At 45.3% G+C, this 25,310-nt stretch overlaps 1 protein-coding gene across 1 annotated transcript in view; it reads right to left on the bottom strand.

Annotated features, from left to right (window-relative positions):
- Positions 1 to 25,310, bottom strand: part of armh4 (armadillo like helical domain containing 4) — a 129,754-nt gene that overhangs the window by 70,294 nt on the left and 34,150 nt on the right. Inside the window, exons 6-8 of the mRNA XM_078233112.1 lie at positions 23,355 to 23,624; positions 21,591 to 21,863; positions 16,878 to 17,102 (exon numbers count right to left, since the gene is read on the bottom strand). Of these exons, the coding sequence (XP_078089238.1) occupies positions 16,878 to 17,102; positions 21,591 to 21,863; positions 23,355 to 23,624 (768 nt within the window). The remainder of the gene's footprint in view (positions 1 to 16,877; positions 17,103 to 21,590; positions 21,864 to 23,354; positions 23,625 to 25,310) is intronic.

Below are 25,310 nucleotides of genomic sequence, written 5' to 3'. Positions count from 1 at the left end.
TGAATCCTCGGACTGTGACCCCTGGTTCTGGACTCCCCCGCCAACGAGAACATCCTCCTTGCATCTATCCTGTCGAGACCTGTTAGAATTTTATAAGTTTCTATGAGATCCCCCCTCATTCATCCCCCACAATCCTAACCTAGTCAATCTCTCCTCATATATCAGTCCCGCCATCCCCAGAATCAACCTGGTAAACATTCGCTGCACTCCCTCGAAAACAAGAACATCCTCCCTCAGAAAAGGAGACCAAAACTGCACACAATACTCTAGGTGTAGCCTCACCAAGGCCCTGTATAATTGCAACAACACATCCCTGCTCCTGTACTCGAAACCTCTCGCAATGAAGGCCAACATGCCATTTGTCTTCGTTACTGCCTGCTGCACCTGCATAGTTACCTTCAGTGACTGGTGCACAAGGACACCCAGGTCCCGCTGCACACTCCCCTCTCCTAATTTACAGCCATTCAGGTAGTAATCTGCCTTCTGGTTTATGCTTCCAAAGTGATGTAAAAGTATGATGTAAAGGAACACATGACCTGAGTCTAGAGGGCAGTTTCATGGAATAGAACTGTTTCATAGAATCCCTATAGTACAGAAGGAGGCCATTCGGCCCATTGAGTCTGTACCGACCACAATCCCACCCAGACCCTATTCCCATAACCCTCATTTACTCTGTTAATCCCCATAGCCATAGCATAGCCAATCAACCTAACCTGCACATCTTTGGACTGTTGGAGGAAACGGGAGCACCCAGAGGAAACCCACGCAGACACGGGGAGAAAGTGCAAACTCCACACAGACAGTGACCCGGGGCTGGAATTGAACCTGGGTCCCTGGCACTGTGAGGCAGCAGTGCTAACCACTGCGCCACCGTGCCACCCCAGTCTTGTACTGGACAGAGACATGTGTAAAGGTAAGCATGGAGACAGTTCCTCGCTTGGGCCTGATACTGTATATATGTATGTGGTTAAAGGAGTTACAACTAGTTAATAATCACTTACTGATAAACTATACAGGACTCAGAAGCTCTTCAGGAGACCTACCGAACTTACACAGAGCTTACAAAACCTCCAAGGTCACGTGATGAACTATCAAAAGGACCATCATCCTCAGCCCCTGTTTCCTTCCTCCTTCTGCCATCCTCTCCCTCATTTCGCTCAAAGTGGTTTTGATAGCTAAAATTCAACATACTTTGTTTCCTAAAAAAAAACCTCAAATTTGAAGTGAAAAGACAATTTTTAACTACATATTGCTGGCTTTCTATCTTATACAGCTGTCAGTAGCAAACATCTTTACATCTACCTTCCGACAAAAGAGATCACACTTCCCCCTAAGCCCAGAGTCAAGAATCACACTCTCCCAACTCCTGAGGTCAAGGGTCATGGTACCCCCAACCTCATAGGTCAAGGGTCACATTCCCTAACCCCAAGGATCACACTCTCCCAACTCCCAGGGTCAAGAACCATGATCTCCCAACCCAAGGTCAAGGATCAGACTCTCCTCAGCCACCACCCTCCACCCATCCAAGTCGTGCATCACACTCCCCACAACCCCCAAAGGTCGGGGATTGGACCCCAGTCCCAGGCCCCCAGCCAGGGTCAAGGATCATGTGAAGGAATCCACGTTTAGAAATCTGGCCATAATGAATGGTTAGAAGGTTAAAAGTGTTATTTTTTTCTATAACTGAAAGGCTCAAAAAAAAATGGAAGGTTCATTTCTTCAACAAAATGTCAAATAAAGTCCACACAGCCTGACCACAGAAATCTCCTTAGAGCAAGGGGAGAATCCCTGAGGAGAAAGATACAAACCCAAAGTTGCAGAGTAATGCTTTGTTTTGCAAACTGTTGGGAAGGGTAATAGTGCAGAACTTGATAAAAATGACTTGATACTGATAATCCTTGATCATGGTCACCTGGAATTTATACAATCTGGCCCAATGCAAGTCCAAGCTATAATCTTAAAACACAGACTCCTGATCTATGAAAAACTGACCACAAGTCCTTGCAGCTTGGCTTCCCTGGAGTAGGTGAGGCCCAGGCCAGGATGTGGAAAATACCAGTCAGATAGGCTTTCTTAGAATCAAAAATAGCACTCCTTACTTGCAAATTAACAGTGATCAAAGGCATATTTGGAACATGAAGGGACTGAAGCTCATTACAATTATGATATCACTCCCTCAATACATAAGAAGTTAGCTAGGAATTCTCAAAGAAATGACAAAATAATCACAGCACACTTTGGATTTTTTAGACTTATTTAATTTTATTGAGTGCCAGTCAAGGTAAAGGCTACTAGAGTAAAATAATGATAATTCTCTCCTTAACCAGCACAGTGGCACAGGGGTTAGCACTGCTGCCTCACAGCTCCAGGGACCTGGGTTCAATTCCGGCCTTGGGTGAGTGTGTGTGGAGTTTGCACATTTTCCCCGTTTCTGCATGAGTTTCCTCCGGGTGCTCCGGTTTCCTCCCACTGTCCAAAGATGTGCAGGTTGGCCATGCTAAATTGACCCTTAGTGTCCCAAAATGTGTAAATTCCGGGGATTAACAGGGTAAATATGTGAGGTTAGAGGGATAGAGCAGGGGGGGTGGGCCTGGATAAGATGCTCAGTCAGAGAGTCGGTGCAGACTCTATGGGCAGAATGGCCTCTTCTGCACTGTAGGGTTTATATGAAATAACTAATCATAGAATCCTACAGTGCAGAAGGAGGCCATTCGGCCCACCTTATTTGCGGAAGGATATATTGGCCTTGGAGGGAGTGCAGAGAAGGTTCACCAGGTTGATACCAGAGATGAGGGGTGTTGATTATGAGGAGAGACTGAGCAGATTGGGTTTGTATTCGTTGGAATTTAGAAGGCTGAGGGGGGATCTTATAGACCTATAAGATAATGAAGGGGCTGGATAGAGTAGAGGTGGAGAGATTCTTTCCACTTAGAAAGGAAACTAGAACTAGAGGGCACAGCCTCAAAATAAAGGGGGGTCAGTTTAGGACAGAGTTGAGGAGGAACTTCTTCTCTCAGAGGGTGGTGAATCTCTGGAATTCTCTGCCCACTGAAGTGGTGGAGGCTACCTCGTTGAATATGTTTAAATCACGGATAGATGGATTCCTGATCGGTAAGGGAATTAGGGGTTATAGGGATCAGGCGGGTAAGTGGAACTGATCCACTTCAGATCAGCCATGATCTTATTGAATGGCGGGGCAGGCTCGAGGGGCTAGATGGCCTACTCCTGCTCCTATTTCTCATGTTCTTATGCACCGATCACAATCCCACCCAAGCCTAATCCCCATAATCCCATGCATTTATTCTAGCTAGTCCCCCTGACACTAAGGGGTAATTTAGCATGGCCAATCCACCTAACCCACACATCTTCGTACCATGGGAGGAAACCAGAGCACCCGGAGGAAACCCACGCAGACACGGGGAGAATGTGCAAACTCCACGCAGACAGTCACCCAAGCCGGGAATCGAACCTGGGTCACCTGCTGTGAGGCAGCAATGCTAACCACTGTAGCAGTGTGCTAACCAATAACTAACACAGAATCATCTTGCTAACACTGTTGTCTTTACTCAGGGATGGATGTAACTGTCGCTTTAATTCCACAACCTGCAGGCTTCCAGATTCCCCATGTACTATTGGCCACTACCAATCATTCCTCACCCCTTGTCACTGGGGCCAATGTGTCAGAATGTTAAAATCACCGCAAACCCCCGCCAAAGGAAAGATAATTTAAGGCATTGTCACTCCTTGATATAGGATTAGTTTAATTTTAGATTCTTTTGTCCTCAAGGGTAGAGTATCCATTGACTTCCCTTTATATTATTTTGTACTTTGGTACAAAATAAGCAATAAAATTACTATTTGTCCTTTATATTGGCGAAATCAATAGACTGTAGCTGAAAAATAACAACAGCTTGAAATGATTGATCCATCTTCCAAAGAATGCCAACAGATAATTAAGTTATTACCTTTCATTTTTAAAATGTCAGTGTATTAATGTCTCGGTTGGAGTGCAGTCAAAGGAAAATAAGAATTTTAACAAACTCTTGCTTGGTCTTCTGAGAATGCAGTGTTTGTAGTTTTGATATAAATAGGCTCGATGACCCTGCATAACCACAAACTATTTTCTGTGGTCAAGGATAATTTGACAATCAAAAGAGAAAATGTCTTAATCTGTTCTTTCCCATTTTGCGGTGCTGCTTTACAATTTTTCTGTAAATCTTCTTCTGAGTTCCCTCATTATTCTGAGCTAGGTTGCCATTCATAGTATATTAGCATCATCACCACATGCCCCACATAAATAACAGTGGGAGGAAACCACAATTTCAATAAAATAAGAAGGTTTGCTCTCTCCATAACCAATGGACTCACATTTTCATTTTCTTCAATAGGACACCGTCACTGCATGCAATGTTAATTTTGCTTATGTCTTCATAAACAAGTTTAAGTTTATTGATTAGTGTCACAAGTAGGCTTACATTAACACTGCAAGAAAGTTACTGTGAAAATCCCCTAGTCGCCACACTCCGGCGCCCGTTCGGGTACACTGAGGGAGAGTTTAGCACGGCCAATGCAGCTAACCAGCATGTCTTTTGGACTGTCAGAGGAAACCCACAGAGAGAACATGCAAACTCCACACAGTGACCCAAGCTGGGAATCGAACCCATGTCCCTGGCTCTGTGTGGCAGCAGAGCTAACCACTGTACCACCCAGGTAGAATATAAAAACAAGGTAGAATATGGACATACAAACATACAAAATAGCAGCAGAAGTAGACCATTCAGCCCCTCGAGCCTGCATAGCCATTCAATAATGTTTCAAGTTCCACATTCCCATCTACTTATGATAACCTTTGATTCCCTTGCTATCTACCCCCACCTTAATAATATCCAATGTTCCTCCACGTCCACCACCTTCTGAGGCAGAGTTCCAAAGTCGCACAACTCTCAGAGAAAATATTTCTCATCTCTGTCCTAAAAAGATACCCCTAATTTTAAAACAATGCCCTCTGTTTCTGGACTCAACCACAAGAGGATAAGTCCTTTCCACATCCACCTTCTCAAGACTATTCAGGATGTTATTTACTGACAACAAGCCCAGAGGACTATCCTCAGAGGACAACCCACTCATTCCAGTTATTACTAAACCTCCTCTGAATCACTTCCAACGTATCTACCTTCTTCTTAAAATGAAACAAAAACTGCACCCAGAATGTGGAGAACTGCAAGGGAAAATAGTGCTGCCCAATCAGTGCTCACGTGGATGAATGGCCTCATCCACTCTGCCAACCCTCAATTGCTCACATTCACCTTACTGACTGGGAGAGGGAACATGGGACTCAGTGGCAGCTTGCTTAGGTGATTCCTTGTAGCCCCACTGTAGTCCATCTTCTCTGCAGGTGGAGAGGCCACTCTGGGTCCCTGATTCTTTCAAACAGAGAGTCAGATGATGTCTGAAGGGGAAGGGAGCGGTGTAAGGGTGTCAGGCATTGAGGACATCAGCAAGCACCCCTCATGACATGCTTCTGTGAGCCTTATCCTTATATCTGCAAGCTTTAACCATTCTGAATAGTGCTGCCCCTAAACCCTTGTGGACATCAATCAGGATGCACACAATCCAATGGGTTCTTTGTAAGACTGGAAGCACAAGAAAGATACATAAAACCCAATTACTCTCCACACCATCTTCTCGCTTTGTGCAGGAAAAGTCAAGCTAACAGGACAGAGAGGGAGAAGATGGGAAGGGACCAGCCACACTTCAAAGATTTCACCAACTTCGAGGGCAGGCAGCTAAGCTGGTAGAGGTTGAACGGGACAGAGGCTGCGAAGACGGAGAGATTGGTTTGTGGCCTGCATCCAGTCACGATCCTTGCTTGTCATAGAAACCTAAGGGTCATTCACACCTCTCTCCATGTTGGAGACAGCTCATGCAATCACTCACCCTCTCCTCTCTCACTTACAGGGGCCGGCAGGGCGGGGAGAAGCCCTGTCCAGCACTCAGACAATCCTGGCGAGGATCAAGGACATTACAGAAGGAGAAAGTGCACCTGTAGAGGCATCACAGGAGTCACCTGCAGCCTCCACCAGCCCAGGGACACACATCTCGGTGGGTACTAGATCTAGTTCAGGAAGGGTCTCACAATCTGGTGGTTACTGTACATGTCCACAGCAGCAGGCAGGCTCAGACAAGCTCATCGATACTTGGGGAAGTGCTGGGGAAGAGGTTCACACCCAATGATTGGCCTCTGGAATCGGACTTCCAAGAGATGCTGAAGAGGCAGCAAGAGACCGGGGAAACATTAGGCAGAGATGTCGGAGGTTCTCAACAAGTTGCACATGAGGCAGAGGAGACCACCCACCTGCTGGCTAGTGAAGTGGTGTTGATCTGTGCAATATAGTGGTCTCCAGGGGAGGGTGGTAGACTCCGTGGAGAACCTGGTCCAGCAGTTTCTGTCAGAGATGCACATGCATCACTGTAGCCAGGGTGAACTTTTGTAGTGGCTATGCAGGAGATAGACGGGGCACTTTGACTTCCCTCCAGGCACCCCTTTTCCTCAGGAGTCATGTACAGGCTCTTTGGGCACCCAAAGGGAGGAGGCTCAACAGTTGGATACCCCGGGACCTCCACTCTCCAAGGGTGTCCAGCCCTTCTAAACCCCCCCTTGACTGTGACTCCTTCAGGCTCACCCTCTGTGACCATAGAAGGGGCGGCTGCCCCACAGCAGGACAGCAAAGTTGGTCAAGGTCCTCCAGGCCTCAGGACTCCAGAGGACAGCTGCTAAGATCAACCAAGACAACAGGACCAATTGGTCAGCAGACTACCCCCAATCTGCTGCGAATGCTGGGGGAGCACTTAGAAGAAATGGTAGGGAAGGAAAGATTATGAAGTTCTTGCTTCACAAGTGGTGGCACAGGTGTACGATGATGGTTATACTTATCGCATTTTTGTAAATATAGTTCAATTGCACTCCAATCACGTTTGATGAGATTTATTTGCAATGACCCCTAAGCCATTCCCCCCTAGCCCACTATCCTGCCAGCCCCATCTTCCCGGGAATCAGACATGTGCAGGGAAGCAGAGGGCTTTGCTAGGACTCCTTGTCTCCTGTGCACACTGAGCCTTTGCCCTTCACACTCTTATCTGTCCCAAGGCCCTAGCATTATTAGTATTACCAGCTGGGCTTCCCTTTCAGTTGTCCAGGAGAGCTGACCTACATCTCCGCCCACCTTTGATGACCCAACTTCCATGTAGTGTCTCGAGATTTCCACCATGAAGCTCTGTATGGCTGTGGGAAGCCATGGTGCGAGTAACGCTCCACGTTGATTCCAACACCTTCTCTCTTCCTCCTGTCACCCCTAGCGGTACACTTAACCTCCCACCATTACCCTTCATCTTCCATTCTGTGTAGGTGAATATTGAAGTCCCCTACCCTCCCAAAGAGCCCACCTTCATTATAACTGACGTGCTCCCCTACATCCTGCCGACCCACAGAATCTGCATCACCTTCTGCATTCCCTCTAGCGAGCTTCAATGCTCCTGCACCCGCCATTGTCCTACCCTCCGACTCTACCAGCTCCCACTGCCCCCTTTAGCTGTCACTATAGGGTCCTGTCACTGGTACCCTGAAAATGACCCCCCAGGACTCTTCCATTGACTCTACCGACTTCTGCCTCTGAACCCCTTTTCCCGCTATCCCCTCCACCATGCTTGTCCAAGCCTCAACACACAACCCCACACCCCCTCCCATTCCCCCACCCTCATGCTCCAGACCACTTCACCCATTACGTGAGCACACGGCATCTCTCTCTTTCCCTTCCATCCCCAATCTCTCCACCCCACTCTTGGTCTCCACACCCGTCCCTGCTCTTCATTCTTCTCCTCCCCGTCTAATCCCCCCGCCTCAGCACACACCATCGCCGCCCAGAAGTACCTCCTGCAGTCGTCCACCTGGAGCGTGAAGACCAACCTCCTGGAAGAAGCTACTCCGAGGACACCCACTTCCTGGATGGATCCACTTGAATGATGCTTCACCCACCCACTGCGGCATGTGCTGCTCCAAGGTCCAGTTGCTGGAGGCCTTTTTGATTTGATTTGATTTATTATTGTCACATGTATTGGTATACAGTGAAAAGTATTGTTTCTCGCACACTATACAAACAAAGCATACCATTCATAGAGAAGGAAATGAGAGAGTGCAGAATGTAGTGTTACAGTCATAGCTAGGGTGTAGAGAAAGATCAACTTAATGCGAGGTAGGTCCATCCAAAAGTCTGACAGCAGCAGGGAAGAAGCTGTTCTTGAGTCGGTTGGCACGTGACCTCGGACTTTTGTATATTTTTCCGGACAGAAGAAGGTGGAAGAGAGAATGTCCGGGGTGTGTGGGGTCCGTAATTATGCTGCTTTTCCTCCATCTTCCCTTCCAATCTCCATGAGATGCCCTCAGCCATCTTGCAGGTAAGTCCGACATTTGCACGCCATGTTAGTCCAGGCGTGTTCTGGACCGGCGTGTTTTCCCAGTGGCGATGGCCTGGATGATCGGGTGGGGTGCGTGATTCTGGTCGGGGTTTCGTCTGCATCCCATTAACGGGATGCAAATCGGTTTGATGCCGGTCTCTGGTGGGAATGCCGAGCAGGAATGCAAGTTCTCACCATCATCCTAATCCAGTGGGAAACTGATTACTCAGCTCCCACCATATTGTCCTTCCAACCCGCCATTAAACCCTCCCGGGAGTGGGGGGTAACCGGAAAATTCCACCATTCCACTTTAATTTTATCCCACCAGTTTCTCCTGATGCTCAAGACTACAACCCAATTGTACTTACAAGTAGCACAAATACTAAATCAAACCACGCTCATTATTTTCCCTCTTCTTATCTTTTGCTCCATATAATCGCACAGCATTTTATAGTCAAGAAAGAAATGCAGATCGGCAACCTGGTCCCAAGCCATCAATAAAAGAAAGAGTAGAGGTTTTAAATTTACAAAGCAGCTCGTCAGATCATTAGATGTGTGCAGTCATATTCATATTTTAAAGAGACGGCTTCAAATATATGACTTTGGCCCATAATGTGTTTAAAATATGAGGGCCAACTAAATAATTAAAACCTTCTCTCTGAAATGAAGGGACAGGTAAAGGATTTGTAGGATAACTAGTCTTATCTTATAGTATTTGAACAACATGTGGATTCAGTTTGATAAAAATGTGATAATGGATGGCAGCTCACCAGCTGAAGACTACTTTCTTGGGGCAATTAGGGATAGGCAATAAGTGCCAGCCTAGCTAGTGATGCCCACATCCTTTGAATGAACAAAAAAAATTATTGTATAACCAGTGACTAACTTTCATGTTTATTATCTATCAGTAACTAATTTTTGTAATTCTCACCCCCAGTAATAAATTGCTGTAGTGAAAATCAAATTCTACTATAGTGCACATTTACAAAATACTAGAACAGTCCTTACAACTGACTGCATTTTGCACTTTTTATATATTTGTACGTAAATATGTATGCCACCGGGCAGCACAGTGGTTAGCACTGCAGCCTCACAACACCAGGGACCCGGGTTCAATTCCAGCCTTGGGTCTCTGTCTGCGTGGAGTTTACACATTCTCCCCGTGCCTGCGTGGGTTTCCTCCGGGTGCTCCGGTTTCCTCCCACAGTCCAAAAAATGTGCAGGTTAGATGGATTGGCCGTGCTAAATTGACCCTTAGTTTCAGGGGAACTGGCAGGGTAAATACATGGGGTCACAGGGATAGGGCTTGGGTGGGATTGCAGTCAGAGCAGGCTTGATGGGCTGAATGGCCTCCTTCGGGGATTCTATGTACTCTAAAACAACATATTATCATTTTAAACATTCGGCATTTTTCCAAATTTCTGCTCCAAGGGTCAAGCGATGAAATAAGTCAACTGAAATTAATTATTTTAAGATTTCCTTACAAATTTGTATTTTCTACCTGTTTATGACCAAGCAAGTACAAGATCTATCTAAAAGAATACAAGATAAATCTGTAGCTAGTGATGAGTGTGGCTGAAATATTGCAATGCGCATCGATAAATAATCAGCAGTGTGTTCCCAAATAATTTGTAAATGCAAATTGGCCATTTTGATTGAATATTTTTCAAAATTTATCCAGTTTGGATTTTAAAATCCACCTCTGACTGGATTGTTTTTAAAACAGCTGGCCTTTTAGGTGGCGCCCTCCAGTGGTTCCTTTCAAGGCCACAGCTCTTTTTAAAAATTCAGTCTTGAGATGCAGGCATCGTTGAGTTCCCCAAGAAGGTGGCAGTGAGCTGCTTTTTTGAACCGCTGCAGTCTGTGAAATTAATATACTCCCATAGTGCTGCTGGCAGGAATTTACAGGGTTTTGGCCCAGTGACAGTGAAGGAATGACAAAATAGTTCCAAGTCACAATGGTGTGGACAGGAACTCACGGTCGTTAGTGTCTGTGCATCTGCTGATGCCCTTCTGTGTGGTAGAGGTTGCATGTTAGGGAAGCGCTGTCATTGAGGCCTTCATGAATTACTGCAGCGCACCTTGTAGATGCTGCTCACTGCAGCCATATTGAACTGCTGGTGAAGCGGCAACAATCCTGTGGGGTCTTTTGTCCTTAATGGTGTCAAGCTTCTTGAGTCTTCTTGGAATGTTTGTTCAATCATGCTCCAGACTTGTGGTGTCTTTACAGATGGTGGAAAAGTTTTCAGGAGTCAGAAAGTGAATTATTCACCACAGAATAGCCAGCCTCTGACCTGCTTTTGTGGCCAAATGTAGGTGGCTGGTCCACTTAAGTTTCTGATGAATAATAACGCTAAGGATGTTGGTGTTGGGGGGATTCAGTGATGCTAATGCCATGGAATGTCAAGGGAAGGCATTTTGACTCCCGCTTGTTAGAGTGTTACCACCTGCCACTTGTGTGGCACACAGGGACATAAGAAATAGGGGAAGTAAGCCACACAAATGTTTTGATCCTATTTCACTGCATTCAATAAAATCAAGGCTGATCTGATCATGGCCTCAACTCCAACTTTCTGTCAAATCCCCGTAGTAGTGACTCCCCTATAGTTCAAGAATCTGTCCATCTCAGCCTTGAATATATTCAATGTCTCAGCTTCCACTCTCTGGGAAAGAGAATTCCAAAGATTCATCACCCTCTGAGAGAAGCAATACTCCCTCAGCTTGAACAACTGTTACTTGCTACTTATCAACCGATGACCGAATGTTGGCCAGGCCTTGCTGCATGAGGGGTACAGACTCATTTGACGGAATTTCTGGCCTTCTTCTGGCGTGTTTTCCAACTGCGGAGGTATCCGGTGGGATCTTCCAGTCCCACCAAAATCTATGGCGTTTTGCGTGGCTCATCCATCCTGTTGCTGGGGAACCCATCACGGGAGATCGCCTTCAGCAGGACCGGAAGATCCCACTGGCAGGAAGAGCTGGAAAAACTTGTCCATAATATGAAGAGTTGCGAATAGATCGGGACACTGAAAACATCAGCTGGCATCTCCACTTCTGAACATATTACAGAAGAAAGATCATCCTCAAAAACTGCCCTGAGGAACTCCTGCTACAATGTCTTGGGGGTGAAATGATAGGCCTCCAGCAACTGTAGCCATTTTCCTTTGTGCGGATATGACTCCATCCAGTTGAGAGTTCCCCCCTTGATTTTCCTCGCCTTCAATCATCAGGTCCCATCATCATCAGGTCAAATACTGTCTTCATGTCAAGGGGTCACTTTCAGTTCCCCTCTGGAATTCTGAAACTTTGTCCATGTTTGGAGCAATGTGATTTGGAGCTGAAAAGTCCTGGTGGAGCCAGGAGTTAGCATTAGGTTATTGGTGTGCAAGTGCCACTTGACAGCACCAACAGCAATGTCTTCCATCATTTTGCTGATGATTGAAGGTAGGTTATTGGTGTGGTAATTAGCTGGATTGTATTTATCTGATATCTTATGAGTAAGATATACCTGAGCAATTTTCCACTTTGTCGGGTAGATGCCAATGTTGTACCTATACTGGGATGAATACCTATTTAGATGTGGTCACATCTAGATATGTATTCATTAATGAAATATCAATTTTACAACTTCAGCAGTCTGCACTTAATTGAAGTAAGAAGTCTCACAACACCAGGTTAAAGTCCAACAGGTTTATTTGGTAGCAAATACCATAAGCTTTCGGAGCTTGCTGCTCCTTCGTCAGATGGAGTGGTCTCTCTGACGAAGGAGCAGCAAGCTCCGAAAGCTTATGGTATTTGCTACCAAATAAACCTGTTGGACTTTAACCTGGTGTTGTGAGACTTCTTACTGTGCTTACCCCAGTCCAACGCCGGCATCTCCACATCTTAACTGAAGTAGCAGAATTGTGCTGTTATGTCTATAAAAAAATTAATAGAATCATATTGATGTGCCCTTTGGAGAAGGCAGGAAAAGAAGGAGTGTCACCTCCACAAGGAAGAATAGAACAAAGGTTCATAGGCAACAAATGCTGGCATTGCCATCGTGAAAATTGTTTTACAAATCTAAACACTTGCAGCAAGAGATGTGATGAATCAGCTAATTGGCCCTCTGATTAACTATCCTTGTTCATCACTCTGTTCGATCTGCAAAGAAGAATGTTCAAACCATTCCAAATAACTTCTATATCGATAACAAACTGACAGTGCAAACTCAGAGGTTGCCTATTAAACCACACTGCAGGCCAATGCATCAAATGTGATAAAGGTGATTAATTTGATGTCAAACATAACAATTGCCTTGAATTAATCTCTCACTCCGAGTGATGAACGCTGTGGTGCTTTTTATATTATTTGAGCTGATGCCTGGAAAGGTTTGGAGTTTCTGATGCTGCAACCTCAGGGGGCCCTCCTCTGAGGTATCTTCTGTGCTGGAGTGGCAGGAATTGTTGAGGGCAGTCCCTCGGGTAGATGGGGGGGAGGGGGGGAGGTGGTAAAGCAGCGTTGTCAGAGAAGCAGAATGATGAAGAGATGTACAAACTTGAACACTTCACAAGGTGCATCCCTGGTGGCCTCAGGAAAGCTGGTTGAGTAACTGCTGTAACTCATGGTGGGACTCTGGTGACACTTGTGCAGAATTTTGGTGATGCTTGATTTCATAATCCAGCATCTAAACTGAGGTCTGCATATATTAGTGACATCATTAACTAAACCAATGCGGAAAGAGCTCAAAGAGGAGACAGCAGATGGGATGTCTTTGAAAACCTGTTTATGTGGGAAATTATTTGGCCTCAGGTAGCGCCATAATTAATAATGCATGCTAGCTGCTAACACCAATGCAGTAATGTACAAGGATGTCACTGACAGATTGCAAGAAGATCCAACTGTAAGTGAACCTTTGTAGGGAGTCTTGAATTTTCAAATCAAACATGATTTTAACAGTTTGATTTGACTTGATTTATTATTGTCCGCATGTACTGTGAAAAGTATTGTTTATTGCGCGCTATACAAAGCATATCATAGACAGAGTACATAGGGGAGAAAGAGAGAAGGGGGTGCAGATTATCGTGGTACAGTCATAGCTAAGGTGTAGAGAAAGATCAACTTAATATAAGGTAGCTCCATTTAAGTCTGATGGCAGCAGGAAAGAAGCTGTTCTTGACTGTTGTAGAGTCCTCCTTATTAATTGGTTGATAGGTTTGTAGAATGATACAAAATAAAGAACATGTAATACTTTCCCATTTTGTAAATTATCCTTTTTAATTCACAGCATTCTCTCTTACAGTCCCAGGGCAGAACCTCCTCTCTTCACAGCCTTGCAGCCACTTTTATGTTTTCCTTGTTAAGACAACATGGATTCCAATGTCAGTTCTTGGTAGACCATCGTCCACCCAAGAGCAGAGGCCATCAGCCAAACTGACAATGGTCCCCGATGGGCTCAGATGAATAGCACCCTCACAACTGGAATGAGTGGGAGTGGCTGCTGGAATGTGACCTCTTGTTCCATTGTCACACTTTAGGGAACTTGGTGACTGGATAGAATGTATGACTCTGCCGCACTGATGCCTGACATTCGTATCAAACTGACTTGAGATCCTCTGCATTTATAATAATGCTCTCAGGGACCGGGCAAATATACCCTTGGATGGCCACCTGGATGATATTGTATAGGTTTCCGTGCCTGTTTAAGCTGCCGATCTTGGCCACTGGGCTTCATCCAGCTCTCTTACAGCCTACCATCCTCGCAGACAAAGCCCATTTTTATAAGGTCTGCATCAAATTTGCATGGCCTGTGTGTCAATACCTTTTAAGGTACATCCTCCTCAAATGTTCCCCTTCCTCCTCTTCTGGTAAAATAACAAACAAGGGAACGGCCCAAGTGAATTCTATAATTACAACAGAACACCTTACGAGACAAGGGGAAAGGGGGGGGGGTGATTCCAGGTGGTCTCAAGGTATTGGGGACAATATTAATTGTGTTGAAGTGAAGGTTTAAGAAATGCTCAAAAAGCTCTTAAACAACTGTGGTATCTGGCCCCTTTAAGGGGTGATCTGCTGAAAGAGTCACATGACCCAGGTCTGACGACTTGGGAACTGAGTTGGGGGCTTCACTCCAACTTGTCTGGGCTGGCCCCAGCAGTTAGATTCAAGAATCATGTCTGGAAGCATTGAATCTGCACCACACTGTAAATAGTTGTTGTTGGTTAATAAACGCTTATAGTTTGTTCTTAACCGGTGGAACAAGTTACTAAAACAACTGTTCAAAGTTGCTTCAGGATCCAGAGTAAAGTACTTGTGCCAGTATTTACAACAAGTACATCTCTCAGCTCATGCCTCACAAATTTGGTTGAGTTTTTTGAGGAGGTGACAAAAACGATTGACGAGGGAAGGGCCGTGGATGTCGTCTATATGGATTTTAGTAAAGCGTTTGACAAGGTCCCTCATGGCAGGCTGGTGCAAAAGGTTAAATCTCACGGGATAAAAGGTGAGCTAGTAGATGGGTGGAGAACTGGCTTAGCCATAGAAGACAGAGGGTAGCAGTGGAGGGGTCTTTTTCCGGTTGGAGGTCTGTGACTAGTGGAGTTCCGCAGGGCTCTGTACTGGGACCTCTGCTGTTTGTGATATATATAAATGATTTGGAGGAAGATGGAGCTGGTGTGATCAGTAAGTTTGCAGACGACACGAAGATTGCTGGAGTTGCGGATAGTGATGAACATTGTCAGAGAATACAGCAGGATATAGATAGGCTGGAACATTGGCGGAGAAATGGCAGATGGAATATAATCCAGATAAATGCGAAGTGATGCATTTCGGTAGATCTAATGTAAGGGGGAGCTATACAATAAATGGCTGAACCATCAGGAGTATAGACACACAGAGGGACCTGGATGTACAAGTCCACAGATCCTTAAAGGTGGCAGCACAGGTGGAGAAGGTAGTGAAGATGGCATATGGCATGCTTGCCTTTATTGGACGGGGCATAGAATATAAAAGTTGGCATATGATGTTGCAGCTGTATAGAACGATGGTTCGGCCACATTTGGAATACTGCGTCCAGTTCTGGTCGCCACACTACCAGAAGGACGTGGAGGCTTTGGAGAGAGTACAGAGGAGGTTTACCAGGATGTTGCCTGGTATGGAGGGTCTTAGCTATGAGGAGAGATTGGGTAAACTGGGGATGTTCTCCCTGGAAAGACGGAGGATGAGGGGCGACCTTATAGAGGTGTATAAAATTATGAAGGGCATAGATAGGGTGAACAGTGGGAAGCTTTTTCCCAGGTCGGAGGTGGCGAACACAAGGGGTCACAGGTTCAAGGTGAGGGGGCCAAGGTTCAACACAGATGTCAGGGGGACGTATTTTACACAGAGGGTAGTGGGGACCTGGAATGCACTCCCAAGCAAGGTGATTGAGGCGGACACGCTAGGATCGTTTAAGACTTATCTAGATAGCCACATGAACAGACTGGGAATAGTCTGTACAAACGAATGGCCTAGTTGGGCACATGAGCGGCTCAGGCTTGGAGGGCCGAAGGGCCTGTTCCTGTGCTGTATTGTTCTTTGTTCATTGTTAATCATACTTGAAACAATGAGGTACGAGTCACAAGTTCTGGACATTCCGATGCTGGTGATAACCATTGTAATGTACAACAAGTATATCCCAGCCATATGAAAATTCAGAGCCAGTTTAAGATTTGTCATTTTATTCCCACTGCTAACTCGCCAAAACGAATGCACGGTGGCACAGTGGTTAGCACAGCTGCCTCACAGCACCAGGGACCTGGGTTCAATTCTAGCCTCAGGTGACTGTGTGGAGTTTGCACATTCTCCCCGTGTCTGTGTGGGTTTCCTCCAGGGGCTCAGGTTTCCTCCCACACTCCAAAGATGTGCAGGTTAGGTTGAGTGGCTATGCTAAATTTCCCCTTAATGTCAAGGGGATTAGAAGGGTAAATAGGTGGGGTTCCGGGGTTAGTGCTTGGGTGGGATTGTTGTCGGTGCAGGTGATGGGCCAAATGGCCTTCTTCTGCACTGTAGGGATTCTATGAAAAAGAGAGGTATTTTCTTCAACTGCATTATGACCAACAAGACATAGACAGAACAAACTAAATTTAGAAAAATATCTCATTGTGCACACATATGTGCACATTTGCCTGAAGGGATCAGGACTATCTCTCCTTTCATCCAACTGGATTTCTTTTCCATTTGCTGCAACGCAATTACGATTCTTTTGGATTTAAATTTAATTTTGATACTTACCTTCATGCAGAGAGACAAATTCCAGCCCAAATGAGAGCATTCATACATACGTTCCCAGTACTGTCATCATATTCAAAGCTCCTGCTGTTCAACCACTCATTTAACGGGTCTAATTTAATGCTGTTTAAAAATAGCACATGGAGGCTATACTTAAAGAAAAGGTTATTTATTCTTACCCAGATTCTTCGTACCTTGATCATGCTGATTCCACTCAAAGGAATCCGGAAGCTGATATGACATCTCCATCACTTTTGTCAAGTTTCTGTTGTCTCTTACGGGCCCGCCGGGTGTTATATACGGCAGTGAAGGCTCCTCCGTATCATAATCCATGCTGTCTTCATCCGAGTCACTTTCCTCATCTTCTTCTTCCTCCTCATCTTCCTCATCATCATCTTCATCATCTTCCTCTGCAAGTGGACAAGACATTGACATAGAAGGGAACTCAGTATGAAATGGATATAAGTAAAAGAACATTCAGTGCAATAACTCTTTTAAAGTAAAAGGTTGTGAAGAAACATGTGAGGGAATTGAAGTGTAGAAACAAAATGCATTAAAAAATGAATCTTAAATGTAACATTTGAAGTTTGAACTCTTGGCCACAGACCCTTTCATAACTCCAATGAGCAGTATCTAGTTGGACTCAAGTGACAAAGAACAGGGACATAGCAAAGCAAAAAACTTTTCTCCCAAATGTTAGAGACATAATTAAACAACCGCATATTTAGTCCATTTTGAACTATTGGGCCGGATTCTCCCACCTCACCCACAGCCAGGGACACCCGTCCCTCTGCAATGAACAGAGATTTGGCTGAGCGCCAAATTCTCCATTCTGCTAGCAGTGGTGGCGGGACGTGAACGGCCGGAGAATTCTGGCCATTACCTATTATGATCCCATTCCTCTGGCATTTCCAATATAATTTTATACTCTGCCTTTTCAAGTATTTACTATTCAATTCCATGTTAAATGAATTCGCCAAGCGGATTATTATTCTAATTTCCCACCCACTGCTATTCTAATAGATGGTCTAAGTCAATGCTCCTTTATTAGTGGTATACCAAGCAGTGAAAAAAATCCATTGTTACTTATCCTCTTGAAACCTTTCAGAATTCTCGACATACATAATGTTCTCTGTGATTGATAATACAACTGACGCTGCTCTGGCACTTACTCATCTGCAATCATAGAATTCATAGAATTCTTACCGTGCAGAAGGAGGCCATTCAACCTATCGAGTCTGCACTAACTCTCTGACAGAGAGATATCACCCAGGCCCTTTCCTGTAACTCCACGTGTTTACCCTGCTAATCCCCCTAACCTACACACTTTTGGACACCAAGGGGCAATTTAGCATGGTCAATCCACCTAACCTGCACATCTTTGGACTGTGGGAGGAAACAGGAGCACCCAGTGACCCGGTGGGAAGTGACGTTCCGTAAACCCAGTATTTACAGGGATATACCTGTACACACACGGAGAAAGTTGGAGGTTGGTGATTTTTTAAAATGGAATTTTATGTAACAAGGTTTGTAATAATGTCAGTAGAACATGATTCAAACAGCACTATTGATAACTCCCCTTGAAATGTCATTAGAGACATACTCTGTTCATTAATTACTAATAAGATACAATACCTGACACCCATCATAAGCATACTTTTTCTTCACATTGTTTTGTTCATATCTCTATGTTCATTTACTATCTGTAAAGTAAAGTTTCTTAAAAGGTTTGCATGTTCTGATCTTTCTGAAGTGTTTTAGGGTCTGTCTTCCGATTCAAGAAGTATGCACAATAGCACATGTGAAAAATCCAGTTCAGATCTCAGAGGTTAGAATGGCTATAGCCCAAGGTTATGCCATTGTGTAATTAAATAATGGGCAGTATGGGCACACACCTGAGACACTCGGTCCACTTCACGGAGACGATCAACATCATATTATCTGAAATAAGGTCTAAAGCAGACCCAAGACTTGGCACAATTATTGAGTGCTGTGAAATGGTGGGTGGATCAGTTGGTGCAACAGAGGAGGGGACATATTAAAACAATGACAAGAAAGTATATAAGAAATGAAAAATTGGTTAATTGTCCAGAGTAAGGATGACATTAGTATAAAGACCTATAAAGGGAAGGTGGCAAGCAGGTTGAAACAATGGGGCAAAAGAAATGCAACAGAGATGAACGGGTATGAAAAATATTTGAAGAGCTAATTTCTTCTAAAGGCAACGGAATGGACATTAAGGTATGGGGTAGGGGTTAAAATGCAGCACAAACAGCACGCTGAAGTGGATATGTTAAAACCATGGCTGAAAAAGTAGCGAGAAAATAGAAGTATCATAGAAATCATAGAAATCATAGAAACCCTACAGTACAGAAAGAGGCCATTCGGCCCATCGAGTCTGCACCGACCACAATCCCACCCAGGCCCTACCCCCATATCCCTACATATTTTACCCGCTAATCCCTCTAATCTACACATCCCAGGACACTAAGGGGCAATTTTAGCATGGCCAATCAACCTAACCCGCACATCTTTGGACTGTGGGAGGAAACCGGAATACTCGGAGGAAACCCACGCAGACTTGAGGAGAATGTGCAAACTCCACACAGACAGTGACCCAAGCCGGGAATCGAACCCAGGTCCCTGGAGCTGTGAAGCAGCAGTGCTAACCACTGTGCTACCGTGCTGCCCATACAGTTCAAAAAAGCAGCAGAAATTAGATGGCAAATGGAAGTGATTAAATTAATTGTAAAGATAGGACTGACTGGAATGGTGATGTGACAAGGAGCAGAATGAGCAAGAAGCACAATGAAATAATGGTCGGTTAAGATTGAAAGAATGAGGAAATGGAGAAATTAATTTAAAAAGCAGGACAGGCTCCAGAGGTCACAAAAGCAACATTGAAAAGTTCTCCCGATTTCCTTTCCCACTTTTATTTGGCCATTGCTTTCTTTAGGGGCCATCCTATTCATCTGAATTTCATATAATCATTTTCAGAAGGAATGGGCAGAATTCTCCCATCTGGGACTAAGTCCTGCGGGAAACCATGCCACATCTTCCAGCCCCAACCTCTTTAATTCTACACCCGGGGGTTTAGTGCCATATCCCCTGGTGGGGTGGACATAATGGCACGCATCCCATCCTATCTGGGTGCCATATTTAAAAGGTGCCCGACATCACCCACCCACCGTTGAAGAACGAAGATGGACCTCCAAGAACATGGGAGGCTGGAAGATGGATCTCCTTGAAGTCGGAAGATCCACCTGCGGATGATCCCCCGCCCATTGCTGTGGTGTTCTGGGATGTTGTTCAGGTGAATCCTGACTCCTGCACGCCATATTGTTCCAGGCAGGTTCTAAACTTAGGTGTTTTCAAATTGGTGACATGGAAAACTGGACATGGGTGGAAGATTCTGGCTGGGCTTTCATCTGCATCCCATTGGCAAATCCAGAGGGCAGCACAGTGAAGGCAGCATAGTGGCACAGTGGTTAGCACTGTTGCCTCAGAGCGCCAGGGATCCAGGTTCAATTCCAGCCTCATAGAATCATAGAATCCCACAGTGCAGAAGGAGGCCATTCAGTCCATCGAGTCTGCACTGGCAACAATCCCACCTAGGCCCTATCCCCACAACCCCATGTATTTACCCTAGCTAGTCCCCCTGATACTAAGGGACAATTTAGCATGGCCAATCCACCTAACCTGTGCATCTTTGGGCGGTGGGAGAAAACCGGAGTACCCAGAGGAAACCCACGCAGACACAGGGAGAATGTGAAAACTCCACACAGACAGTGACCCAAGCCGGGAATTGAACCCGGGTCCCTGGGGCTGTGAGGCAACAGTGCCAACCACTGTGCCACCGTGCCTCGGTGACCGTGTGGAGTTTTCCAATTTTCCCCGTGTCTGCGTGGGTTTCCCCCGGGTGCTCTGATTTCCTCCCACAGTCTAAAGATGTGCCAGTTAGGTGGACTTGCCATGCTAAATTGCCCCTTAGTGTCCCAAGATGTGTAGGTTAGATGGATTGGCCATGGTAAATGCACGGGATTTCGGGGATAGAGCAGGAGGAGTGGGCCTGGGTAAAATGTTCTTTCGGAGAGCCAGTGCAGACTCAATGGGCCGAATGGCCTCCTTTTGCACCTAAGTGATCCTATGGTTCTCAATCAGCATGGGAACACCAATGGAAGATCTCACGGCAAATTCATGCCAGCCTTATGCTGATTTCTGGACTCCCACCGAATTCTCCCCCTCCACCCATTATTAAACCCACCGACAGGGGCATGGGAGAATATCGCTCAAAGTCTGTCAGAACCTCTGCGTGCTGTGTAACTAAAGTTGGAATTCTCTGGTCTCGTATCCTGCGCTGACCTCGCCAGAGAGAATAGAGAAATTGGCACTCAGCCAAATCTCTGTTCACAGGAGAGGTCGGAGAATTCCGTCCCTAAATGTTTTTCCAAAATACTATATTTCACAATAGTTGTACTCGCCACCACTCTAGATCCCTGTCACAATACACCACCCCCCTCCATGACTGGTGCCAGTAAATGCGTCTCAAAATCTGCTGAATTATAAAAGAAGTGGAATATGCACAAGAACAGAGATGGGGGGTGGGGGTCACATGGTGGAGAAACGCAGGGAGTCGGGCAGCCTGATAAAGTGGGGAAAAGTGCAATTCATTGACAAAGAGATAAACGCAGAATCATTAAACATTGACAAGTGGTTAAATGAGCAAGATGGACCTCAATGGGGAGGGGGCAAGCAAGTACGTGGGCAGGCTGACAGAAAGAAGGGGTAAAGAAACATGAAATTACAAAGTGGAACAGAATTCAGCCGCTCCGGTTAAAGTACGCAAATATGCCAAAGTTAAAGCCAGTGACTGACAAAGTTATCAGCCATACCTTCTGATTCTGTTGTGTCCAGCATATATGTTGGCAGCTCTGTGTCACTCAGAGATGGAGCCACTGTTGCTGTTAAGGACGACCATGTATTATCTCTTAACACAGGGGAGGAGATGGAAGTCTTGGTCATTACCATTTCCATTGTTTTTGTGGCGGGTGCTTGCAGTGTTGTATGGTTGGTTTCAGTGTTTGATGTTACCGTGGTGGCAAGTGTATTTTTTCCGGTTGGAACTATTGATTTCTGTTGTGGTAAATCAGTAGCATTTGTCACTGCTGTAAATACAGGGGAAAAAAAAAATCGCTTGAAAATCACAATACAAATGAGACTGATTCTGAAGTTAACAGTAGCTTTCATTGAGTAGCAATAAATTATATTCATTTGAATTCAAATGATCAAGGTATTAGCTATAATGGAATTTCAGCCAGGTTTATTATAGCTGGAGATCAAGTAGTAACAAAATAATTTATTATCCTGCAGCTTGACTGTGTATTACATCCTACTACTAAACTGTAAAGCAGTAGCTTAGAGCACGCTACTAGTTAATCTGAAGTATGCTACAGCGAATATGGTTGAGTGAGGAACAAATGTTCAATTTTTTACTTTTGATGAACCAAAATATTGCAATGTGGCCGTACACTTGAACATGAAACGAAGAATAAAACTGCCCCAACTACTTTCATAGGGTCACTGTCGGTGCAGAGTCTGCACGTTCTCCCTGTGTCTGCGTGGACTTCCTCCGGGTGCTCCGGTTTCCTCCCTCAGTCCGAAACACATACTGGTTAGGTGCATTGGCCATGCTAAATTCTCCCTCAGTGTACCCGAACAGGAGCCAGAGTGTGGCAACTAGAGGATTTTCACAGTAACTGTATGCAGTGTTAATGTAAGCCTATTTGTGACACTAATAAATAAACTTAAACTTCATAGTGCATTTTCAGTTTTGACAAATGCTTTGTTAGTTATAGCAAGATCTGCTGTTTTCTCTAGGTTGAATACCACACATTACTTTTTCATCATCTTGCTCTATATTTTTCATCTGTTTTCTGCTACTCATACAGTACAAAGGATCATCCGCATGCCTGACACAAGATTCCCAAAGCAAGCTCTCTACTCCGTGATTCATTATGACAAGTGGTTATCAGGACAGCAGAGGAAACGTTTCAGGGACCTCCTCAAAGCCGCCCTGAAAAATGCAACAGCCCCACCAATATCTCTTGATTGAGAGCACCCAAACTGGAAAAGAAACACCCCTGAAGTTGCCAACTCCTGACAGGCCCAGTTGGAGGCCAGGGGCAAACAGTGGAAGGAGTGTACCAAAATCCGAACATCCCACCCAACCCGCCTTTTTTTATTCATTTGTGGGACATGGGTGTTGCTGGCTGGCCAGCATTTATTGCCCATCCCTGGTTGCCATCAACCACATTGCTGTGGCTCTGGAGTCACATGTAGGCCAGACTAGATAAAGATGGCAGATTTCCTTCCCTTAAAGGACATTAGGGAACCACATGGGTTTTTCCTGATAATGGTTTCATGGTCATCAGATTCTTAAGTCCAAACTTTTTTTTATTGAATCCAAATTCCACCATCTGCTGTGGCGGGATTCGTAGCCGAGAACATTAGCAGAGTTTCTGGATTAATAGTCTAGCAATAATACCACTAGGACATTGCCTCATCGGGCACTACCTGATCCAGTCTTTTTTGGTCACCTCAGCACCCACAATCCTGGATTGGAAGTAAAAGAAGTAGTACAAAGGAAACATGTGTACCTTCTGATTCAAGTTGCTCAGCTGTATCTGACGGTGGCACCGTGGGTTCCACTGATGGTGCAATGGTTGTCAGTAACAGCAGCATCGTTCTGTCTGTAACATCTGGCCCCACTGTAGAGGTTTTCTTAGTTTTCCGTGATATGGTTTGTCTTGTGCTGGCGCCTGAAGTAACTGCCTGGGTTATTTTTGTACTTGCAGCTTCAGCAATCGGCAGCACCGTGTCAGTGGGAGTTATAGGTGCCATTTCTCCTGCGGAAGTTGTGTTTACTGCTGTAAGAGAAATGTTTAAAGGTTAACACAAAAACGCTTCAACATAAAATTTATACTCAAAATAAATAGAGCCTCATATCATGTAACAAAGCTGCATTGCAAATAAAATATGAAAAAACAGACAAGAAACTATATAGCAAGAATAAATGGAAGCATGAAATAACTATCACAAATTCATCAGTAAAACTCTCACAAGTAATCAAAGTTCCAAGAACGTTGTTAGGAATTTATTCCCAGAGTTGCAGCATTTTCTAACCCTGCCACAATTCAATGGGCAATTTCATTGTAGCTAAAGTTTAAAGTTTAGAGGGAGAGGGGAGGGGAGTGAGCAATTAGTGGAGGGGTCACCTGTGGTTGTCCCCCTCCAAAACAAGTATATTGTTTTAGATAGTGTGGAGGAGGATGACTCTCCAGGGGTAAGCCACAGTGACCAGGTCACTGGCACAGAGTCAGGCTCTGTGGCCCGGAAAGGAAAGAGAGGGGTTAGGAGAGCAATAGTGGTGGGGGATGCGTTGGTTAGAGGCACGGACAGGCGATTCTGTGGGTGCGAACGGGACTCCAGGATGGTAGTCTGCCTACCTGGTGCTGGGGTAATGGATGTCTCCAAGCGGATAGGAGGCATCTTAAAAGGGGAAGATAAAGAAACGGATGTCATTGTACACATTGGTGCAAATGACGTAGATAGGAAGAGCAGGGGGATCCTACGAGAGCAATTCAGGGAGTTGGGAAATAGACTAAAAAGTAGGGCCTCCAGGGTGGCCATCTCTGGGTTGCTCCCAATGCCTCGTGCCAGTGAGGCTAAGAATAGGGAGTTAGTACAAATGAATGCTTGGCTAAAGGACTGGTGCAGGAGGGAGGGCTTCATTTTCCTAGATCAATGGGAAGTTTTCAGGAGAGGATGGCACCTGTACAAGAAGGACGGGTCACAACTAAGTTGGAAGGGCACGAATATCCTGGCTGGGAGTTTTGCTAGTGCAGTTCGGGGGGGTTTAAACTAGTATGGCAGGGGGGTGGGGATCAAAATATTAGGTCAACAAGTGTAGAGGCTGGGGACGAGCTTGGGGCTGGGACAAGGCTGGCAAAGAAGAAGAGCACTCTGGGGGAGAATGACCTCACTGGGCCTGGAGGTCTGGAGTACTTATACTTCAATGCAAGGAGCGTAGCAGATAAGACAGACGAACTTAGGACCTTAATGCTCACGAGGAATTTGGATGTGGTTGCGGTGACAGAGACTTGGTTGAAAGAGGGACAGGACTGGCAGCTGAATATTCCGGGGTACAAGTGTTTTAGGCGAGACAGAGGAGGGGCCAAAAGAGGTGGGGGTGTAGCAGTATTAGTTGGAGAGCATATTACAGCGGTGCAGAGGGAGGACAATTCAGAGGGGTCGTGTAACGAGTCACTCTGGGTGGAGCTTAGAAACAGGAAGGGCGCAGTCACTATGTTGGGGGTATACGACAGGCCCCCCAACAGCCCGAGAGAAGTGGAAGAACGGATATGTCAGGAGATACTGGATAGGTGCAGGAAAAATACGGTTGTTGTAGTGGGAGACTTCAATTTCCCTGGTATAGACTGGAAATCGCTGAGAGCTGGGACTCTGAATGGGGAGGAATTTGTAAAATGCGTACAGGAGGGTTCTTTGGAACAATATGTAGGTAGCCCGACTAGAGAGGGGGCTATACTGGACCT

The sequence above is a fragment of the Mustelus asterias genome, chromosome 18 (assembly GCF_964213995.1).
Source record: "Mustelus asterias chromosome 18, sMusAst1.hap1.1, whole genome shotgun sequence".
Taxonomy (NCBI): Eukaryota; Metazoa; Chordata; class Chondrichthyes; order Carcharhiniformes; family Triakidae; genus Mustelus; species Mustelus asterias.
The sequence above is the reverse complement of the archived record's forward strand: the minus strand, read 5'-3'. Positions and strand labels throughout refer to the sequence as shown.